The sequence below is a fragment of the Falco punctatus genome (genome assembly GCF_963210335.1).
Source record: "Falco punctatus genome assembly, chromosome: 4".
NCBI classification, from domain to species: domain Eukaryota; kingdom Metazoa; phylum Chordata; class Aves; order Falconiformes; family Falconidae; genus Falco; species Falco punctatus.
The window spans coordinates 83675815-83698007 of record NC_137583.1 but is presented as its reverse complement, the minus strand read 5'-3'; the positions used below and the strand labels follow the sequence as shown (position 1 = coordinate 83698007).

General features: G+C 37.6%; 1 protein-coding gene across 4 annotated transcripts in view; it reads right to left on the bottom strand.

Annotated features, from left to right (window-relative positions):
- HDAC9 (histone deacetylase 9) overlaps nt 1-22193 on the bottom strand; it is a 482690-nt gene that overhangs the window by 200884 nt on the left and 259613 nt on the right. For all 4 annotated transcript variants that reach the window (XM_080383947.1, XM_080383946.1, XM_080383948.1 and 1 more), the window contains 2 exons: nt 7894-8022; nt 4986-5101 (listed from right to left, as the gene is read on the bottom strand). In XM_080383947.1, coding sequence (XP_080240073.1) covers nt 4986-5101; nt 7894-8022 — 245 coding nt within the window. The remainder of the gene's footprint in view (nt 1-4985; nt 5102-7893; nt 8023-22193) is intronic.

The following is a 22193-nucleotide window of genomic DNA, read 5'->3' as shown; positions in this document are numbered from 1 at the left end:
AATTGCTGACATATTTTTAATTACTGTCAAGTAAAACCAGACATTCTACAAAGATCACCCTCTGTCTTTCCATTCTAGATTCATTGGGAAGAAACATAAAAAGTTACATTACCACAACAGGAATCTTTTTGAAGCCTTTGCCTTTCTGCTTGAACAGTCATGTTTTTCAACATGTGGTCTAGTATAGTTGCTTGAATTACATTTTCTGTTTAACTCTTGCTTCCCTCCCAGAACTTTAACACAATAAGAGCTACAAAGGTCTTATTAGACTTAGGAACTCTGGCATGATATGGTCCCCAAGGGAACAACATCCTTGAAAAAGAATACCCTGTGTAACAGTATGACACAGTGACTGCTTTCTTCCCAAACAAAAAGCATATGGGACTCCAATAATAGACCACCTCCAAGAGGGATACTGCACACTCGGGCTTTGACTAAAGTAAATATAATAACTTGTCAAGCATGTTGTGGGGAGCTGTAGATTTTCCCCTGGACAAACCTGGAATATCAATTAACTCTGTAAAATACTTTGTGCTAATACAATGCAACTTCAGACCATCAATGAAAAGTGGCTAAGCACAAAACCACAGGATGTTATTCCAAAACATAACCTTCCTCGTACAGTTTGTTTGGAGATACGACCTATCACTGAGACAATAACAGTAGAAGTCTATCTCTGTAATTTTTTTTTGGTACCTAGGGAATGCCAACAGATAGCATATGAAACAAAGAAGCTTCACTTGTATATTACATTAATTCCTGGCTAACAGTGTCTTGCCTTGATAACAACCATCTTTGACCATGAATAAAATTAAGTATGTCAAGACTATAGAGATATAATTGAGGGAGACTACAGAGATTTAACTGAAAAAGGACACTGCAGCAGCCCTAATGTGCCTCCTAGAATATCACCGAATTTGCAGCAGATGCAGTGTCTATACAAAGCCACTTCAAAAATGCACATTTCCTTTTTGGTATGCCACTATTACCTTCTGAGATTTGAATTTCAAACGTAACAGTGACAGGATGCATAGCAGTAAAACACATTCCTGCATTAAGGTCAGGCACAATTGTTTTATCAGGCAGCATCAACCATGTTATGTACCATGGGAGTTTAATGTTGAAAACAAGAGTTTATTAGTAAGACCATTGCCATCCAATTTCTAATACTGCTAATCATCAGTCATTTTCACTTTGCCAAGTAACTGAATTTTTTAAACATTTAAAATATTTAAAATATTTTCAGGTAAATATTAGTCCAAGCATCAGTTAAACCTCATGTCCCAAAATAAGTTTAGTAGCCCACCTGCATAGATTATGGTCCTGTGTATGCTGAGGCAGAGCTGCATGACCCCTCTGCAGCTTCTGTTTTTACACTGCTGAAAATACCTTGAAATGGTGGCAAAGGCTGGAGTTGCCAGCAGTGTCATTTGGCAGTACAATGGCTAAGCAGACTTCACGGTTTGGATTGGCACCTAAATTACCCTAAAGAGCAACTTGCCCTACTTGCTGCTCTCTGTACATACTCACTGGGTCCATGGATCCTGCATCCTGATGCTTAAAATAGCCCATCCACAGAGTTACTCTCTTTCATAAAATAGAGTAGAATAACTACATGTAACAGTGCACGGTGATCAGCAAGTAACCATGATTACTTTTTGTACTTCTGTTGTGCTACCAGGACCTGCTGGGAAGCAGGAACTTCTCTTTCATGTGTGCATGTTTATATGCACATTTATACTTCAAGAGTGGAAAAGGAAATGGTGTGGCTTTAATACTTCTCAGTTGTGGAGCTACAGTAAGGTTATAGCTTTGAATATTCACAATGACTCAACATTCTTATTTCTTAAGGCTTTTGGGGAGGTTTTTTTGTAATTGATTGAACTCTCTTGACGTACACTCGAAACAAACCTTCCCAGCTGGTCAGAAACCTACACATTTTTCCTCTAGCCACTTGCAAAGAGCACGTCAAGGAGCTGAGTGTCAGAAACACAGCACTGTGGGGCTGCACAAATCACGTATGCATTTATCTGCCATGCATGTCATTTATAATCCTGTATAATCAGGTGATATTCTAGGAAATGCTGCTCTCCAAAGTGCAAATGAAAGAAAGAAAATGATCTGAAGCTCACTTACACCAACTAGAAACTTTCCATTGCCTTCAGTGGCTTTTGACCAGGCCTGAATGCCTGAAATTAATCATTTCACATGACTAAGGCAGTTTGTCCCTCTGAACTCAAGGGACATGCTGTGCAGGGGCTCAATCCTGCTTGCATTTCTCATGCAAGTTAGATTTAGCCCCAGCACAGCAGGTCACCTGAAAGTGTACAGCGTGCTACAAGAGACAAATAGCTACTGCAGTGAACCTTGATGATACTGGACACAACTGGGCCTAATAAAAACAGCATTTTATTTATAAGGTGCAATTAAAATCTTGCGTTTAACTTTCAAGTTTCATATAATGAGACCGGTGTCTTAACAAATGGTACTGAAAGTACCATTAAGGGAACCGTGATAGTAAAAGATTATCTGTAAAAATGTAGCATTTGCAGAGCACTTTTGTTCATTCAAAAGATTTAAATGTCTACCCACCAGACTGCTCAGGAGGGCAAACCACTTAAAGATCTCACTATTCAAATGGATACGGCAAAAATACTGCAAAAATCTGTTTCATTACTGATAATACTCTAATTCTGTCTATGCACTAGAGTGTGATCATTTATGGTATTGACTCATGTTTTACTGGTAAATGGCTCTCTGTCATAGCAACCTGTTTTCCCCCAGCAAAAAGTGTTTTATTTGCTGCCATGAAAACCACGGCTATCCACCCACTCAAATATGAGCACAACACTTACTGCAAATGTCACAACAACAATTATGAAACAACAGCAATGTGAGTCATGCAGGATTACAGCAAAACAAGTGATAGTTTGGGTGATTTTGAAACACTTGTCCTATTATTAGAAACTTCTGTACTTTGTTTATCTGATGAAAATTTGATTAGCTATACAGCCTTTGAGAGCGGGCAGCTAGAGCTAAACTAGAAAAGAGATATGCACGAGTTTGGCTGCTATTAAACTACTAAATAAAATCCCACTGAAATCAAAATGCACTGAAGCTGAGATTCATGGAAAAATTTTTTGAGCCCGCTGGACCACAGTATTAAGAGTCAAGTAACCAGAGAGGTAAAGAAATCCCTGACTGGATCCAGAAATGGGAGTCCGTAGTTTCAGCTGCTTAGCACACTACCAACGAGCTAAGTGACCAACTCCAACATGCAGAGCTCAACTTCTAAAGGAACATTTTAGGCTCAGTTAAGCATCTGTGATTGTATAGTGGAGCTGTAACTTCTGATGTCTGGCAAACATAATGGCAAATGATATGCAATGCAGTATTGTATTAATAAACATAATATAACTCTGCTGGTTGTTGCTACAACCTTTCCAAATCTCCCCAGAGACAGGCTGCCAACCTGACCAGATTGTATGCATTTCTGATCATGGTTCAATACTGTGGGCAAGTGTCCAGAAACTGTAACATGCAAGGTAACAAGCACTGTGTATCAGTCTGTAACTTTATGCCCTTTGCATTTTGTAGTATCCTTGTCAATAAAAGATCCAATTGGACAAGATTTCCTGTTTAATACAACACTAACACCCACATATTACAAATTTCTATCTAAAACATACCCAGTATTAAAATATACCCTTTAATTCCACTAAACTATGATCTGAAACATACCCAATATTAAAATATATCATTTAATTCCATGGAACTAGGATCTGATCTAATCCAAATGATGGACTTTACTCTGCATCATTTAGATTTCTTTGCAATCACGTACAGGGGGCTATGAGGCAAGACCACATGTTAGCCATCAATGTAACTTTTTTTTTTTCTTTTTGGTTACGGGCCAGAGAGAGGCTACTAATCAGTCTGCAGAGGTCACGCACCTGCCCCCTGGATCATAGTTCACACACACAATTAATTCATTATGGGGAAAAGTCACTGCTGGAGGTTGAACTGCCCATTCCAGGTTTTTTTGAGGTGAATGTCCTGCCACTGACCTGGAGAAATAGCTCCATTAACTAAAATGCTGTTAAATCACATTTTCTTATGCAATTTTTCTAACATAAACAGCATAAACCAAAAAAGAATAGAAAACTTTGCCAACAAAGCAGGAATTGATGTAAGTATAGGCACTGGATAGAAAATTGTGAAATTTGATTCTCTCTTAGTTGCATTATTTTATTGTCCCTTTACAATATTGCCACGGAAATCATGACTTAGGCATGTCATCTATGTTAAATGAGGTTTATCACAACTGATTTACCATCTGCATTCCTGTTGTTATAGGCACATATGCATGAAACAGAATGAGTAGTTAAGATTCCTTCCGTGTACAATCTCGCTTTACAAAACAAGTATCCAAGGCTTCTGGCATGTCAGTTATGTTGGCAAGTACTGGCCTGATAAGGAAACCGAGGTACAGTAAAATAAAAGGCAGATATGAAAAAGTATTTAGTCACCTAACTTTGATACTCTAATTAATCAAACCTACTTCAGCAGCCATCTGAACCTGGGACCACCTTAACTCATATGTGTTCGGGTCACCAACGCCTATATCACTCTTGCATGTAAAAGTTCATCAGCATTCAGCACCGTGCACCTCTTCAGGTTATCCCAGAAGGTAAATTTCTGTAACACAGATGCTTCCAAATTTCTCCCATAGCTCTGTCCCACTCCTCCAGTAGCATTAGGTCTGCTTTTGTTTGGACTTTTGTTACTAAAGACTCTACTGAACATTCATCTCATGTATGAAGATGTATCTCATATATCACACACCCTGATATCAGCCTGCAATGTCCTGGTATAAGAAGATATCATTGTATCTTCTGCAATTATTCTGCTTGTATTATCAAATTGAAGTTTCAAATCCCTCCAGTCTAGAAATCTGAACAATTATCTACTCAATAAAGCCTTACCTCAGCTTGAATGTTAGACGGCAGAACTGAGGTTTCGTTTTCTGTTATACTGCTGGTTGGACCATTGCTTGGGGAACTGGGACCTGATCCAGGGGAGCTGCTACTGACTGAGGATTCTGAAAAACAGACGAAGCTTACATGAATTTCACACTGGAAAGGAACATATGATCTTGATTAATTGTATACTCTTTATTGCACAGTTGTTTGTTTTTTTTTCTGTTGAAATGTATCTATCGGTTATATTATTTACTTACGTTAAAGTTTTTTAATTCACCCTCCATTTCTTTTGGGTTTCCTTTTATAGTGCTAACAAGGAAAGATACTCCTGCTCTTTCCCCTTCTGATCTGTCTGCTTCACAAAGGAAGAATTTGCTATTTAGTTTTGCCATGAAGATGGTATGATACTCAGTAACAGGCAGAGATGCAGAGATGTAACTCGTAATGAATAAAAAGAAAATAAATCTTTTTTTTTTTAATTGTAAAGAGTCCTGCTTCTGTAAGAGATCAAAATGACAGAGACAGCAGGCTTGCAAAGGTCATGATAACATGTCGTCAATTCACGAGGCCTACTGCCATCCCCTTTCTCTTTAGAAAGTGGATGAGCCCATTGTAGACTAATAAATGCATATGTAAGTAATAATGGAAAAATGTACATCACTTTCCCTACATCTTTGGCACAAATATGAAGGAATATTTACAGCATACAACAATCTTAAAATAGGATTGGCAAAGCTGTATATTATCTTGATTTAAAATTTCCCAAGTCCTAAGATAAAGGGGAAGAGGATGATCTTGTGTGGTGTTGTAATGAGTTATTCTAAGCTTACACTGATACAAATTAAATTTATGTAATGGAAACCAGTTAACAAGGTTAAAGATGGAAGAGTGTAGCACTAGTAGAGGTAAGCCTATTTCATGGGACAGCTTTCAAATTAAAGTACTCAAGGTGTCAAAATAATTAATACCTAAATGTGATGGTAAACTATAGTCACTTTCCTTCTTCATTCTTTCTGATTCAGTTCACATGCAAAAATATATCCTCACTTTGACTGAAATTACAGTGAGATTTCTGTTTCTTGGACCTGTCACACTTTCCTACTAGAGCTGACTTCAGTTTAGCAAATTGAATCCATACCCAGCTATACTGACTAGTCAGGTAAAGTTCTTCCCTTGTATTCTCACTAGTTTTCACAGAAAAGCAGAAACACAAACTTATTCTTTTAAATTCATTTTTTTAAAATTACAATAACACTTTCTGTATAAATAGGCATGTAAATAAAGGGCTGTTTTCGGTTAAAAGAATGAAAAAAAAAAATGGAGAAAAAGGCTTTGGCCAGAAATGTTTCATCAGGGAAGTTTTGATTATGAAAGGTACAAAACATCATACAGCTGATATTAATAATTATAATGGAGATCTGTAAAGCTCCAAATTATTGTCAGAGCTAGGAAAAACACATTTATTTTCAGTGGTTGCAGAAAAACACTCCTGGGATAAATATTTCACTTTATACCTTACTTGTGAGTGTACAAAATATACAGAAATCAGCTAAAACTAAGGAAGTGGAGATCAAGAATCTCATAAGAGCTTCAGCAAATAAAAATAATAAATTAGCTGTAAAAATTTCTAACCTGGAAATAATATATAGAGAAAATACCTTTTTAATTACTTTCATACTTACATTCACACCCACGTCCCAGTTTAGACGTGACATACTATGAAAAGTTGTCACGAGAGTCGCATGTAGGGGGACACTGATGTGAATTTGTTCATGTTGTGTTTTATTTCCATCTTGGTGTGACATAATTCTGATCTACCAAGTGAACTAAGATACATGTCTGACAGACTAGTAACAGTTGGTTGCATAAACATATGGCCTGATTGTAACATCACTTGAACAAGCCATGAAGCTACCAAATATTGATGCAAAGTTAAAGCGAGAAACTTCAGAGTAAATAATCTTTTCTTTCAAACCAACAGGTAAGGCCTTGGCAGCACTAATCCTAAGGACTAAAAATGAGAGGACATTAGACTGTTTTGGAACTCAGGTCCAATTCTTCAAAACAATACACGTGAAAATATTTACCACTCTGCAGTACCAGACAAGTGAAAGAAAGCCTTAGTATCCGTAGTTCATCCACCCTGCCACATTTTAAGTTCAAGGGCAGGAAAAATATTGAAAACAAATACTACTTGATGACAATTTTTTACTTTGCTTCTTTTCCCCTTTTAATCCTCCCCATATGCATCACTCTGCATTTTTACATCCTAAAAGTTCCCTTTCAATTACTAGGAATACTTACTATCTGCTACGACCAACAACATGCCACTGATATTTAAACGTTTCAACTCTTCTCAAAAAACAGCTTAGTGTCCCTTTACATCAAAAACAACTAATCCTGACATTTTCAAACAAAAGAAACTATAGGGATAGGGCCTAACATAAAATTCCAAAATATCCTTGATTAACCTAAGTAATACGAGATAGGTGGTTTTGTGCCTGCTATTAGCATCTGCATTTTACATGGAGATGGGAAGTGGGTCATGCAAGACCCGGAATGCTGTTCATGTTCAGAAGACACAAATTAAGGGAAGAGACTGCTCTTGTTTTCTGCTTTGATGTCCCTTGCCACCAACAGTTTACCATTTCTTTTTTCTTGTACTTGCTGTTATAAAGTGCTGGTTTCCAAGCTAGTTTGAAAGTATGGCTTTCACATTGACAATGACTTTAGCAAATTGCAGAAAGCTGTAGATTACAAGCTATTTATACACAACCATTTATTTACTATGGTTTTCTTTTCAGCAGCAGAAACAAAAGATACAAACTTTGGTTTAGCAAACAATTCCAAAACACCACCGCTATTCTGTAAGCAGTTGCAGCTGATACAGAATTCCTCCATTCTTAATTACCTGTCACCTCGAAGAGTCGCTTCTTGAATGAACTGATATTTCCATCTTTCCTCCTGAGTAAAGGACTGCTTCTTCTTTCGGTCACTTTTTGTTTTAACCTTGAACGTACCTTCAAATTGGGCTCTGAAGCTGGAAATGAAGAGAAGAAAATGAATTATTACAAATCAAATTACTGCTTTGTGTCAGACACCACCGATATTCCCCACAGTGCCTCATCTGATCCAAGGAGGGCCTGGGGGCAGAGGTTTTACTGCCCATCCTCGTCATGCATCCTGCCGTTCCTCATACAATTCCATTTTAGATTGGAGGCTAGGAAGGAGAGGCAGAAAGCGGAAAAGCTTTGGATCCTACTATTTTTTTCATCCCATTTTAACTCTGAATTTACCTATTAATTATTGTTAATATCACAAGTATTAATTAGAGATGAATGCAACTTTTTTCTATATAATTTTTATATCTCTTGTAGGTGAAAATTTGGATAGCAATACAGCTTGGAACTTGGAACCTTATAATTGGATTATGGTCTGATGACAGAAATAGAGAGAAGCCTCCACTGGTGCCTTTTGATTTCTCTTAGAAATGTAACTTATGACAAGCCTTGCTGGCAGAACATTTCTTGGTCAGCAATTTCAGGCCCTGAACTTCAATGTTTTCTGAGTAACACACCAAACAAGTAGATTTATGACAGTGTCCTAAGAACATTTAGACAGAAAAATATATGCTCTGAAAATGGAGAAATAGGATTGATTCTGGGAAAACCTAGGATTATATTTAATGTACCTTGGGCAAGTTCCACCTTTGTTTTCCTAAACGGACACAGTCTTTTCATATGAAGGCCAAAGATGAAGCTTTGCTGTGTTTTTTATTTCGTGATATTTTTAGCATGATAAAATGTTTCTTTTATCTGTTCTTCTAAGTAAACCCTCTATCAAAGAGACTGCTAAGAGCTAGTGAAAGATAATTGTGGAATAATTTGTTTATATTTCCCTTTCTGGAACCAAGGCTTGGCTAAGCAGTATCTTAAAATAGAGAGAGCTGAAAACTGGGATCAGTTCTCTCTACTATGCACATACATAAGCCCAGCCCCAAAGAAGGAGCAAGCGTTAGTAGAAAAACAAAATAAATGAAATCTTCACGCAATTCAGCATTATACCATTTGTCACTTTGGGCCAGGAACTCAATCCTACACTTCTAATTCCAGTCCCTGCCCAGCATGTAATATCACACATCTTTTTCCTGCTGTCCCACTTGTTCTCTCAGGGATGGGGACGTTAGAAATGCTTACACCAGAGCAAAGGAGCTGCATCTCTGCCAGCATGCTGCTGCAACCTCCAGTGCCTGCAGTTGTGTGCCAGCTTTTGTCACATACTACATCGCTCTCAGCAAGCACTTCCTTCTGAGTAGCCTGTGCCTTGAGTACATTTCAGAGCAAGAGATACAGGCTAGCACAATACTGGAATTCTTTAACAATAAAAATATTAACAAGATATTTTTTTTTTAAAACACTTATTACCGTTAAGACCAATGATTCTAGCGATGGAGCACAGATGAGTTATTTGCTGTCTAAGGTGCCACTTGCTATGAAACTGAAAATAAAAGATATAGCAATGGGCTAAGATTACACCACACACTTTCACCTCAGATCTTACTAGGTACAATGACATTTGGAAGAAAAGGTGCTCAATATTTTTGCACTTATAGTTATTTCAATTTATACTATTCTGTACTCTTAAAATTCCATATCTGTGACAGACTGCTGTGATACAAATCCTCTGCAACACTCACTGGAGAAATGTTCTACTTACATATGAACGTTTCATGCTCAGTCACAGTGATTACCTTTCTATTTTTACCACATTCCCATCATACCCTGCATTTGAATCAATCATATAAGCAGAGAAAGCAGAGTTTGATGTCAACATCTGAATTTATGAGCCATCTGAGAAGATGCATGAAAGACAACGATAATTTTAAAATGGAAATAATCAATTTTCAAATGAAAAGGCATGGAGAATTATAAACAACCCACTAAAAAATGAAGCCAAGGTTTGAAGAGTGTTTGCTTCAACTACTAGCCTTCTTGAATGTTTCCCATGCGACACCGTGAGCTTCTAACATGGTACCAGTTAGGACTTGATGGCTGGCAACAAGAATTCAGGTTTCAGTGCACTAAATATATAAATCTAATAAATTTGAGGATGTCTGCTCTAACAGACAAAATAAAGAACCAGAAAGTGGTTTCCTGATACTCGCCTGTGGCTGAGGCACTGACTTGCTGTGTAACTGTAGAGATCACTGTACCATCCTGTCCTACCAAAGCTGAAGCAGATTTATTGTTGACTGCAACAGGTATGGATCACTAAAGTAACCCTCTGTGCTTCAGTGCACTCCTACATGAAGGCAGTAATAACACAGCTATAATTGTCAGCTCTCTTCTGATAGTTAAAAAGGCAAAATTAAGTATTTTAAGCTTCAAGGATAATGCTGTGGATTAAAATTATAAATGCATATACTTACATATACATACAGACTGCCCCAAAAGCAGATACATGAGATTATTTAGAAATTAATTCTTTACACTCTGAAATGCAAACATGTGAGCAAAAATTCAAAATACATTTTTCAAACTGTTTTTAGTAAAATTGTTCCCCATTTTCAAGCACCTGGAAAGCCATAGTGGCAAATGGTAAAAAAATATTATAATTAATCTGCCTTATTTTTCAAATGAGCGTTTGGTTCAATACTTCAACTAGTGGTTCTTAGAAGTTGTCTACAGAGGGATAACGCTCAAAATAACTGTTTTGCATTAGCCACCCCTGTAAGCATTTCTACTGCAAGTTATTAGCACATTCGCTCAGTTTAATTAATTCACTGTCAAGGTTGACTGTGTTCATCACCCAAAGGCATTCTCTGTGTGGAAAAGAAGTGTCGCATGGGGAGACAGTGCCAAATAACTTCTGAGGCTCAAGCTCTACTCAACAGCTCGGTGCAGACTAGCTTCCTCATGCAGAAACAAGCCCCTATGAATTAACCTTTTTTTGCTCCATTAATACCACAAATTCATTGAAAAGGCCTTCATGCAGTCTATTACTTTCTGCAGTGATTCAACCATAAACCAAGACACTGACTCAGCAAGGTAATTAATGCATGTGGCTAACTTTCTGTACACCAAGTATCCCACTGGGGTTCAGGACTCAAAACTAGATTCATTCTATTCCACACAGGACACATCCTGCATCTCACCCTCCTGAGGAAACAGGGCCTCTCCAAAGTGCTGGAGGTGCTGGATGAGGTGGGGTTTGCTAGCTTAGATGCCTGCAATTGATAGTGGGCTGAATCATCTGACCAAGGAGCCAGAACGCCAGAGACAAGAGAAAATCAAAGGCACATGGCCAGGAGTATGACAGATGAGGAAAACAGAACTGTGTGTATTCATGGCAGCAAGCTGGTAGGTTGAGCTTTTCATCCAAAATCCTGCTAAGAATGAGTATACACCTGATGTTGGTCTAACTGGTGACTGTTAGCCTAGTCTTTTTGCTCCACAAATCTTTGCACTCCTACCACATTTAGCGCTTTGGAACAAATAATAATCCGTTCCCACCTGGAGAAAGGGAAAATGTATCTGAGAGTGTTTTGTGGCAAAGAAAACAAAAAAGACAGAGCTATTTTCTCTGAAGGCCATCAAAGCCCATGCCATTGATCTCTACGGGAATCAGTTGATATCCGTTTGAAAGATTTCACTAGAGTGGTTTTCATGCAAGACTAGCCTGAAAATGACCTTCTTTATGTAACTGCAGCATAGTCTGGAATAATAAGATGCTGCAATAATAGATCTTTTTCAGTCTCTTTGCTATTACCTAGCACATTCTCTTTTTTCTACTGGTAATAAGGAACTGGTATTACTCTTTAAATGACTGTAAGTGGGAAACAGATATGAAAGATACAGAAAGTATTAGTTTGAACAACAACAGTAGGTATCACAGGCAACCCAAGGATTGGGTACCTAACTTCTTGGCATGACTTATAATTATCTCTATGTAAAGGAGAACTTTGGTTCTAGGTGAAGAAGAAAGACAATGCCTCAATGATTTTTCTCATCTTTTATGGTAGCTTCATATAGTAGGAAAGGAGCTAGTAACTGTACTGTTAAAAATGGAAAATATACAGGTTTCTGTATAGGTACACATTAATTTTATCACAAGAACCATCATTGCTCAGGAAACAAAACTTCTCTCCTGTGAAACACGATCCTGAAACACAAGCATGAGAGATAGGAAAATGATTCAGTGAAGTCATTATGTCCTATACTCCACTTTGCTTAATATTAGCAATTTGCAGATACTAACTTTAAAGAATATAGCCTAGGGCCAGATTGCTCCTAAATGAGAAGACTTTTTTTTTGACAAGGCTTTGCTTCACTGTTTCTTTTTATTAAACACACAGAGATATTTAAGAAGAAGGGATAAAATCCTTTCTATGCATGGGGAGAGGACATATATATGAAGGGAATGTAAAAGATAATAATGCACTACTTTCTGATGGTTCCTGGACACAGTACTACTTTTGTATCAGACGAGCGTGTGCCAACTTCAAATCAGTATTTAATGAACCCAGGCAGGAAATGGGGGATGGGAGAGGGTGCATAGCGAGCAGGTCCTCATCTCGAGGCTAATGCCATATATAGGAAACCTGAAGAACAGAAAGTGAGCTTTTGTCCAGACTTCGAAAGGCTCTAAAGTGAAAGCATTTCCTTTTCCTTGCTGGCAGGCTGGCTTAGAAAAGCTGTGGGGCAGTTGAGGTAAATGATGCTAAATTCAGCTACAAAGATTCCAACAACAGTATGAACAACAGCAGCAAAATTCACATCTTACTTGAGAAAGATAAATTGTTGCCTATTGCCGAGGCACCAGCTATTATCACTAAGACCATTTTGAAACAATAATTTGGACTTTTCTAATGTAATGAAGTTAACAGAAAGAATTTAGAAACAAAGAGTTTGTGATCTTAAAGTAAATCTTCTGTGGTATTCTCTATTTAACTGTCCATTTTTTTTTCTTTTTTTCTTTTAGCTGTGCAGGGTCAGATATTATACCAATATGAATCTATTCTATGCTGTACTCCAAGCAGGAGTTACTGGTTTTTCCCTGCCTTATATCTACCAAGTATCAATAAAGGAATACATAGACAAGAAATCTTGCTTTTTTTTTCACACCATATAGGCTGTTATTTTTTATACTATTGTACTAGACACCCATGCACAGGTAGGCATTATGTGCTTTACAACACACGGTCATGACAGTTCATGCCTGAGATAACTTGAAGTCTAAGTTATAGGACAAAAGGGCTATGTATGGGTATAGACCATCAGAGGTACAAGAGAAAATGAGACGGTACTGGTTAGCATGATATTGCCAGCATACCAGTGGCTTATCCTTTGACAAATTTTTTTCTAGCGCTGTGGCAATGGAGAATTTTCAAGATACTGAATGTGGCTAATGAGATAACAGAGATCTCTGTTATGATTTCACTTGAAGCAGAAGGAACAGAATAGGAGAAAACACTGTGAAGAGATCCTCATTTTGTTGGGTCTGTTGCATAGCACAACAGGTTCCTGGTCCACGCTGTGGGCTGCCAGTCACCGTGGTAATATACATAAGTAACAAAGCAGCCTGCTCGTCTATGCCATGCCAGGACCTGCAGATTAAGGGAAAAGTCAAATCCCACTTTACAACTGCACCAATGAAAGTAGACAGAAGAGGCATATCTAAGGTTCCTAAGAAGTTAGTCTGAGGGTAGTGAGCTATGGAGAAACTTCCAAGTTTCCCCCTCTATGATGCAGGCAGTATGAAAGGCACAAGATACTCCCATGGACCATCAGAAAGGATAACAGAGAAGATAATTAACTTCCTCACCAAAACTATGAATGCAACCAAAGCCAGGCAGAAAGCTAGAGAGGCAGAGACACTGGTCAGGGGTTGAAACTGCTTCCAGCTTCCTCAGCCGTTTTATGCAGAGCTGCAAATGGGTTTGTCTTTCTCAGAGACCTGACAGTCTCATGGCCTTTCCTCTGCTGCACACAGGTCTCGCAGACATGTAAATATTCTCTGCTCTGCAGAGTTTCTGACTTCTGCTCTGGCTTCCTGTAGGCAGCCACAGACTGTTTCAGCCGCCTCTACATGGCTGAATATATCAGCCATAGGCAAGATGAGCAGTGACTTTTTGTTTTCATACATGACTGACTGACAGTTGCTGCAGAAGGCCACGTCCCAGTACAAGACAATACCAGATAACGAAGATGTGGACATCCTCCCCACTGGCTGACAGACTAGGAGGTAGCAGCATGTAGTACAGTTCTGTAGATTCAATGATTTCTAAATTCTGGTGATTTAAAATTCCATTTCTGAAAGAGTTTAAGTTAGATTCATGAGACTGAAAGCTATTTACACGTGCCCTTTAAAACTCTTCCAAGAACTACATGGAACTGACCGCTGGGTGGTCCCAAGGAGGCACCAGATACAGCAGTACAGGATGGAAACACTGTTTTTCTGGCTTGTATCACCTAATGTGTTCTCAGCATATAACGAAACTGTTTCCTGTACAACCATTCACTTTAAGGGAGTGCTTGGTCCTGTATGAAACCCTTTAGTCCTTTGCTTTATTTTACTTTTGTAAAAGGTAGAATGCTTTATTTTTTCAGACTAAGGTAAATATCCATTCTCCAAATCAAAAAAACAGGTTTAGTGAAACACATGGTAAAAGAGCTAATTAGATTAGAGGGGATCTTGCAGCCTTTCAGCTCTCTTCAGGCTAAGGAAGCCAATTTAACAAGATTAGCAAATTTTAATTGATTTCCTAAAGAAGGTTCCTAAATGAAAGATTCCCTGAAGCTGTCTTAAATATCTAACTTTTCCTTGTTATTAATTGCAGTCTGCATGAAACACAAAATTTCTGTTTTATTTTCCATGCAAACAAGTGTTATCTTTCTAGAAATGAGTTTCTGAGCTAGGTGTAGGAATTACTTAAGTATACTGCTTGCATTTAGCCAGAATTAGAGATCTTTATATTTTTTCATGAAAAGCTGATCAGTGCAATATATTTTGTGCTGGTATTTGTTCTGCATGTAACCTGTGAGGCAAAAGAACAGGTCTCTCAATAGAATTCTTAATAATTTCTATTCTTTAGCACAGAAACAGCATCCCCTTGCATTTGCACCACTGGGCTATAAGGTGATTCCAATGAGGTCATGATTTCACTGGGCCTCTTGAGTCCTAATTAAGTCTGCTGAAACCATGGCATCTTAAGCTTTTTCCATGCAAACTAATATTATTTTCTAATAATAGACAAGGGATTAAAAAGCAAATAATAATATAATGTCTTGACACATAACAAAAGAACAAGGATATTTTAAACTTAATTCTTATCTTCCCTGCACATCTTCAAATTCTGTAATATTTTTGCAATTTTATAGCACTTATGGGAGCCAAATTGCTTTGAAGTTCTCAGGAGGTGTAGAGGAGAAAGAAGAAGGTGATACGGGCCATTTAGTAGAGGACATTCCTAATTTGCATGGTAATAACCAAATTTAGATATGCATGACTGGCAGTCCTGGTTTGGTCTCCACTGGTTATTCTTGCCCCCACTTCATACCATTATACACCAGTTGGTTCTAGCTGGGAAGAAGTAATGGGAATATAATACCATACCTTCAGCAAACAGAGTAAGTCTCACTCTTCAGCCTAAATCCTCCTCTAACACCCATTGAATCACTAATTTGCACAAGAAAATATGGTTTTTTTCAGTGAAGAAGTGCCAGAGAGAATACCCTATCCTCAAGAATCAAGGCTTTTGTGGGGTTACAATTTGATTGCTAGATACATGATTTTTTCTAGAATAATCATGTTCATGATTATGTTATTCCCCAAGTCCCATACAAGAAGTTAACAGGATGATTAATTCCCACAGGTTTTAATCTAGGAAAATATCCAGCAGTGATAACACATTGATGGGAGGCAAAAGTATAATTTAATATTTCATCAGGCTTCAGAAATTTATTAAGAAATACCATCAGTTTAAAAACCTCCAGTTTAACAGGGCATCAGTGTTATGAGCAGATGAGAGCTGGGCAGGTCTAGATTGCTGAAGTGTACTCTTCAGAGTTGTTCAAAGGCAACACAGAGCACAGGGTGCCAAGAAAACAAAAGCAACCAAAACACGATGTATCCTCCTTTCCTAGCAGATGAGAATTATGGGCCAAATTTAGCTCAAGAGTAGCAAGGCACTTCAGCTCCACTAAAGAGAAATGAAGATAAAATTGGTTTCAAGTTGTTTGGACTTTCAGAACATGGCTGGCTAACTTTTGCAGGCAAGGCTAACTTTCTGAAAGGATCTCTCCATGTTACCTGAAGTGAGGAGAAAACTCCCACCTGTTTGAAGTCTTAATTAGACATTGACACTGTACCTTCACAATGAAACGGAATTAAAACAAGTTTACTTTTAGATAGGTTCTTTATGCTCTGGGATATAATTCCAGTCCCCTACAACTTAATTAGCTAAATATACAATGTAACCTTCCATCTGGTAGAGTAATTTAACAGGAATAATTGTGCACCACCATAACTCAACGAGACACTGAGGAAAACCATTGAAATGCTATTTCCTTTCTTTTGGAAGAGAATTATGTACAATTTCAGCATGCTTTGCATTTCTAACAGTTAAAGCCAACAGGGAGGTATCACTCTCATTTATATTACTTTCCCATGAGAAAATAAAAAAGCAAAGTACAAAGCTTATGCCGTTGTTCATGAATGGCTCTGTAATACTTACTTGGCTTTAGCCAGAACATGTTATTTGGCAGCTTAAACCCTTAATTAGGAGTTGTGGGTTTGAACAGATTTTTCAGTGAAACTATGTTTTGCAGGAGTTTGCAGAAGTGTAATCTTTACTAACCAATGTCTTCTATTTTGGATGATCTGATACCATGTGATTTCCACTTTTCACTTCTCTGTCTGTTTCTCTCTTTTTGTCATCTTTTAGATGTTCTTTACTTTCCTAAAGGTTTTCAACTTTCCCTACCCTAGATACAGTGGAAGAAAAATTCTAGTCCTACTGAAATCAAACAGGACAGTTTCTACTGACTTCAAAGAGTCTCAGATTTAATACACAGTATTTTTTAACTTATTTATCCAGAGGGAATAGACTTTGAAATGCCCATTAAAACCATTCCACTTAATTTTCAATGGACATTATGCTCTTAAAATGGTTTAGATTTTAGAACTGCACCCTGCTCCTTATTTAAGCTGTTTCCTTTAGGTTCAAAAGTCAAAAAGGTGTCTAGTATCTGATTACCTGCTTATCAAAAAGTTACACAAGCTACCTGCTAATGCTAATTTATGAAACAGTTCTGAAAACATATACAGTTTGCGTAAGAAAAGCTTTTATGTAACCACATGAAGCAGAACTTGTAATTTAATTTTGGCTATGCACTGGGCAATGACAGGAGAACCAAGATGGTATTTGGACCAACGCTGGATAATTAGCCTAGCCATCAAGAAGGTTCAGTACCTAGCACAACAGATTACTGCCAACACAGAAAGTGATATATATACAAGTAGTGCGATTTTTGCTAAAACAGAAACATAGTAAAAAAACTTTATACAGGTCATCCTGACATTGAACAAGAATCACCCATACATAACAACCTTTGCTTCCTGCAACTAGTAGTAAGTGATAAATAAAACATATTAGAGGAACAATCTTGCACTGATAGGAAGACTATGATGGTCTTTACAGGGATCATCTCACTGTGATAAGCTCCAGTGATTTCCTTTGGGCACCTCACCTGATCCAAATTCATAAAGACTGTTCATTAACCCAGGAAAACAAGGACTTTGAGAGGCAGGAATGCTCAGCATCCCCGAAAAAAAAATATCAATAAAATGAGGAGAATCATACCATGTTTGCCTTGTTTCCCTGCTTCAATAAACAAAGTGCTTCTCCCATTTATTGTGCCCACTCATAAACTCAAGAGAAAAATAATGCTTCCCTCCACTAAGCTTGACTTCTTCATTTTGGCAGACATGGTAATGGAGGGTTTGTGATCCTCTAAGCCTTTTTTTTTTCTTTTTTTTTTTACCAAAGACCAAAAGAAATCCAGATTTTTGATATACTGTTACTTCATAGGAGAGTGTGTTCCTAGAAAATGCAAACAGAAATGGACTTTGGTGGCAAAAAAGGGAAAGGAAGAAAAACTTTCACACACAAAAATGTTTTTCTCCTGAGTTTCAACTGCTCCAGTAAATTACTGAGTCACTAAATGCAGAATGAATGGTAAGGAAATATTCTAATTATTATTATTTTTTTTAAATTTACATCTGCTGAGTTCTCATTCAGGAATCTTTCACTCTCATTACACAGGAGTTATGCTGTTATTCTACTGCCTAATCAGGTTAACTTAATATGGTTCTTCATGACTGCATCACACTTCTTTTTCATCACAATATTAAACAAACCTTCATCTCCTTTTTTCCCTGTATGAAATCATGTAATTTCTCCCCTTCAAGCAAGAACCTTGTAGTATTCATTATTTAAAGCCCCCATGCTATATTTGCATTGAGCATGCTTGCAATTTTTCGAAAGCAAGCAACAAAGATCTCAAACAGTACTATTGTGAGTGATCTTCAAGATCTGTAAGCAATATGGAAGTTGTAATGTTACAACTCCATCAGCAAGGAAAGATTCAACTGGCATAAAACCAAAACAAATAGAAATACTGATTGACATTGCCATTCTGCCAAAATGTGCTAAACTCAGGAAAGAAAAAACAGTTTATACTTGACATGATGACGTCCCCAACTTTCCCCCCCATTTTTTTTCCAACAAAAGCCAAAACATGAGGCAAAATGCAGAAATTCCATCTATAGAAACATTTTCAAAAAGCATCCAGCTTTGGTTAGCAAGGCTAACCTTGATTGGAATTTACTGGCATTTGCTGGTATTGGAATTTCCTGGCATTCGCTGGTTTGCATCAACACTTGCATACAGAAAATCAAATGTTACAGATTGAAAAAAATGCAAATGTTATGGCCATTTGCCAGAATTTCTGCATTTATTTCAACAAGGTAAAAAAACCCAAAACAAACAAAAACCAAAAATTCCTTTGACAATCACTTCTATCCTATCAAATCCATGCTGTTTGCTACATTTTTGTTAGTTTTACAGTAACCTTGTCAAGCAGATAATATTTTCCTGGATAGACAGACACAGAATTATAGAGATCAACAATCAAAAGTTCCCCATACTAAATGATCAGGTCTTGAAAAGTGCACAGCTCCCATCAGAGCTCTTACAACAGTCAGTATGAATTTCAAAAGTGTTCAGTAATAGGGATGAGTTTTCAAACCTCTCTGGGTAATTTAGATGCATTAGTCTCATTGAAAGTTAATGAGCCATGTGCTTCTCAGGCTTTTGGGTGCTTTGCAGAAAACATACATTACAACTGGTATCCATGGTGAAAGTTGTGGGCATTTTGAAAATTTGATCTTAGGCTGTTTAGGCTAAATTCTAGCTACAGATGTGTAGCTTCTTATGGTATATTTATCTGTCCAGTGAAGCAATAGCTCCCCTTGCTCTGCTCTTTTGAAAGCCTGTCAACACAGAGCATCTGAATGCAGCTGTGCAAAGAGCTGCATATCCTGGCCTCTAGCCCCTAGGACACTCCCAATCCTCCACACAGCTAAGCTGCATGAAGCCCACTGCTGACAAGTTCTGCTGCATCTTGTACAGAAAGGAATAATCCACATGGTTAAGAGAGTTATTGAGTAACCATAGTCACTGCACTAGAATGTTAATTCTGGTACCTAACTGTTAAAATAGAAAGAGCAAGGCTCTTAATCTTTCCCTAGTTACCTGTGCATCCCAATCATTCCAGATTCTAGAAGAGTAAAACCTGCACAGACTATCTTCCTCTTTACCATAGTCTCTCTGAATTAATTTTTAAAAGATTAATAAGGACATGCCGCTTCAGGACTAATTAAGCTAAGGTTGGATTACTGAACAAGAATGTAAGCAAGCAAGATTTATGATTTACAATGCCTGTGTTACACTCGGTGTTCCCTTAGCACTGAAAAACACATTAGAATGTCAGGAGAGAATCATCCAGCTTTGCCGTCCCATTAAATCTGATCTTAGAGTAACTGCTTCTATCAGAATTATCTTCCAAGAGCATTATATTACAGCTGAAGAAAGATGATACCTCTGTATTTTATATTATGAATATGCAAAATGAAACTGAGAAGCAAAACAAAGATGTGATTAAAACCCACAACAGGTATTCCTTTCTTAAGGCTGCAAGGAATGTGAGGTCTGCTTTCGTATGAATTGCTGACATGCAGGTTCAGCACCACAGAGGGTTTACCAGGAGCCAGTGGCAATAAGTGTTCATAGCCTAAGGGAAAGGAAAAGAGGTTCACCCCTCATGGTAAAGGTCAGATTTCTGCAGGCTTATAGCCTGTCCATACACATGAGTGTTCATGGGACATCTTTGTCTAGTAAGGTCCCATGAGGATGACACAGGCTCCACAATGTCCCCTCTGCCTGGAGGATGGCCCTATAACCACCCAGATCAGTTTAGGGTCATTTGACTTTTGTTGATCTGGTTCCTGTTGCTTTTACTCTCAACCTGATTATTGCAACCTTTGTGGGGATGTTGCTGAAGGCTGGAATTAAACAGCTCTAGTGCACAGAGAGATCAGATGTGTAAACAGGATATTTAATAGTTGCTATATTCATGGGTGTGGAGAGCAATCAGATATACTCCCTTGCTAACATACAATATGCTGTACACTTCACTTATATTTGCTTATCAGAATCACTCTATAAACATCACAGAAACAGTTGTGCTAATGATTATATTAGTATTTGTCTATTTATTCTGTAGATATCTTTTGAGAGAGTCATCATGTCCTTTGTTCAGTTTTGGAACTGATGCATTGCATGCCCAAATATTTGGAATAACATAGAAAACATCTGGATTTAATTATATTATAGTCCTCTTATGCAGACAATGGGAATTGAATTAAGGAATATTTTGAAACCCCCACAGAGATATAAAAGTATTAGCAGCTGCACGAGAACTTTACTGTTACAATGTTTGAAAATGTTTTGTTTTACAGATCAACAGTCTGACACATCATAAATATCAATCATAACATTTAAGATATATAAATATGAAAGAAAAATTGTAAGTTGCATTTTAAAAACATGTAATTAATTCATTGCATTTAGAAGATGTAGAGTGTGTCCTTTTGTTTAAAAAATGAAAACGTATATTCTATTGGCACAGAAAATGTATCTATTGCACAGTGGTATTAAGCAAAGAACCACATAAGGGCTTATTGTGATTGAACAGCCTGAACAAGATTTTATAGAATCTTGTTATTTTGCCACCATATTAAACAAAGAGTAATTCAGCTAGAATAAATTAGCACTTTGCTTTTCATGCTTTCATTCCTTTGAAAATATTTGGGGATATAATATGAGCTTAGAGAGTCTGCCCCAAAGTATTAGATGCAGACTGGATTTTCATTCTGAATGTATGCTGGTTCCAAATGCCGCTTCTTTTCAAGTCAGTACCAGTTTTGCAGTTAGTTTTCAATCTCCCAGTGGCTAAATCACATTCAAAGGCTGTTAGCACAGTAGGGGGTCAGACTTTCTCTCTGAATGTAACTATATCACTCAACAGCAGACTCATGCAATAAGGGATCTAATGTTTTCTTCCCCCCCCCCCCCCTCCTCTTAGTGTCTCCCTGCATTCCTGGATACCAGTCAATGCACCAAGGACCTGAGGCAAAAGCCACAGGGACTCCACCACCATCCTTCTAGCTTTCTTTATGGTGTAGAAAAAGCCATGTCTACAGTTCACCTGCTGTCAAGACAAAAGGTTCAGTTGCTAAATCCTCTGAAACATTCTGAAAAGTTCAAATGAACATTTTCGTGTACAAGATTACACATTCCTATGTGTAAAAAGCATACACAAACATGTGCATGCACGTATGGATTTTCGCAGCCAATGAGACAAAGTATATTAAGCTAATTCCTCTTCTTTTCATGAGTTCCCCTCAAAATGTCCTGAAAAACATTGTCTAAAGGCAGCACGCCATCTGAAGACAGATTCGGTATATACCATGCAAAGAGAGAGCGCTATTAAACCCAAAAGTAATATTGAGACAAAGAAAATAATGCCATAAAAGATCCGTGAAATGATGGCCTGTTTAGAAATCAAATTTATCAGGACTGAAGCTTGC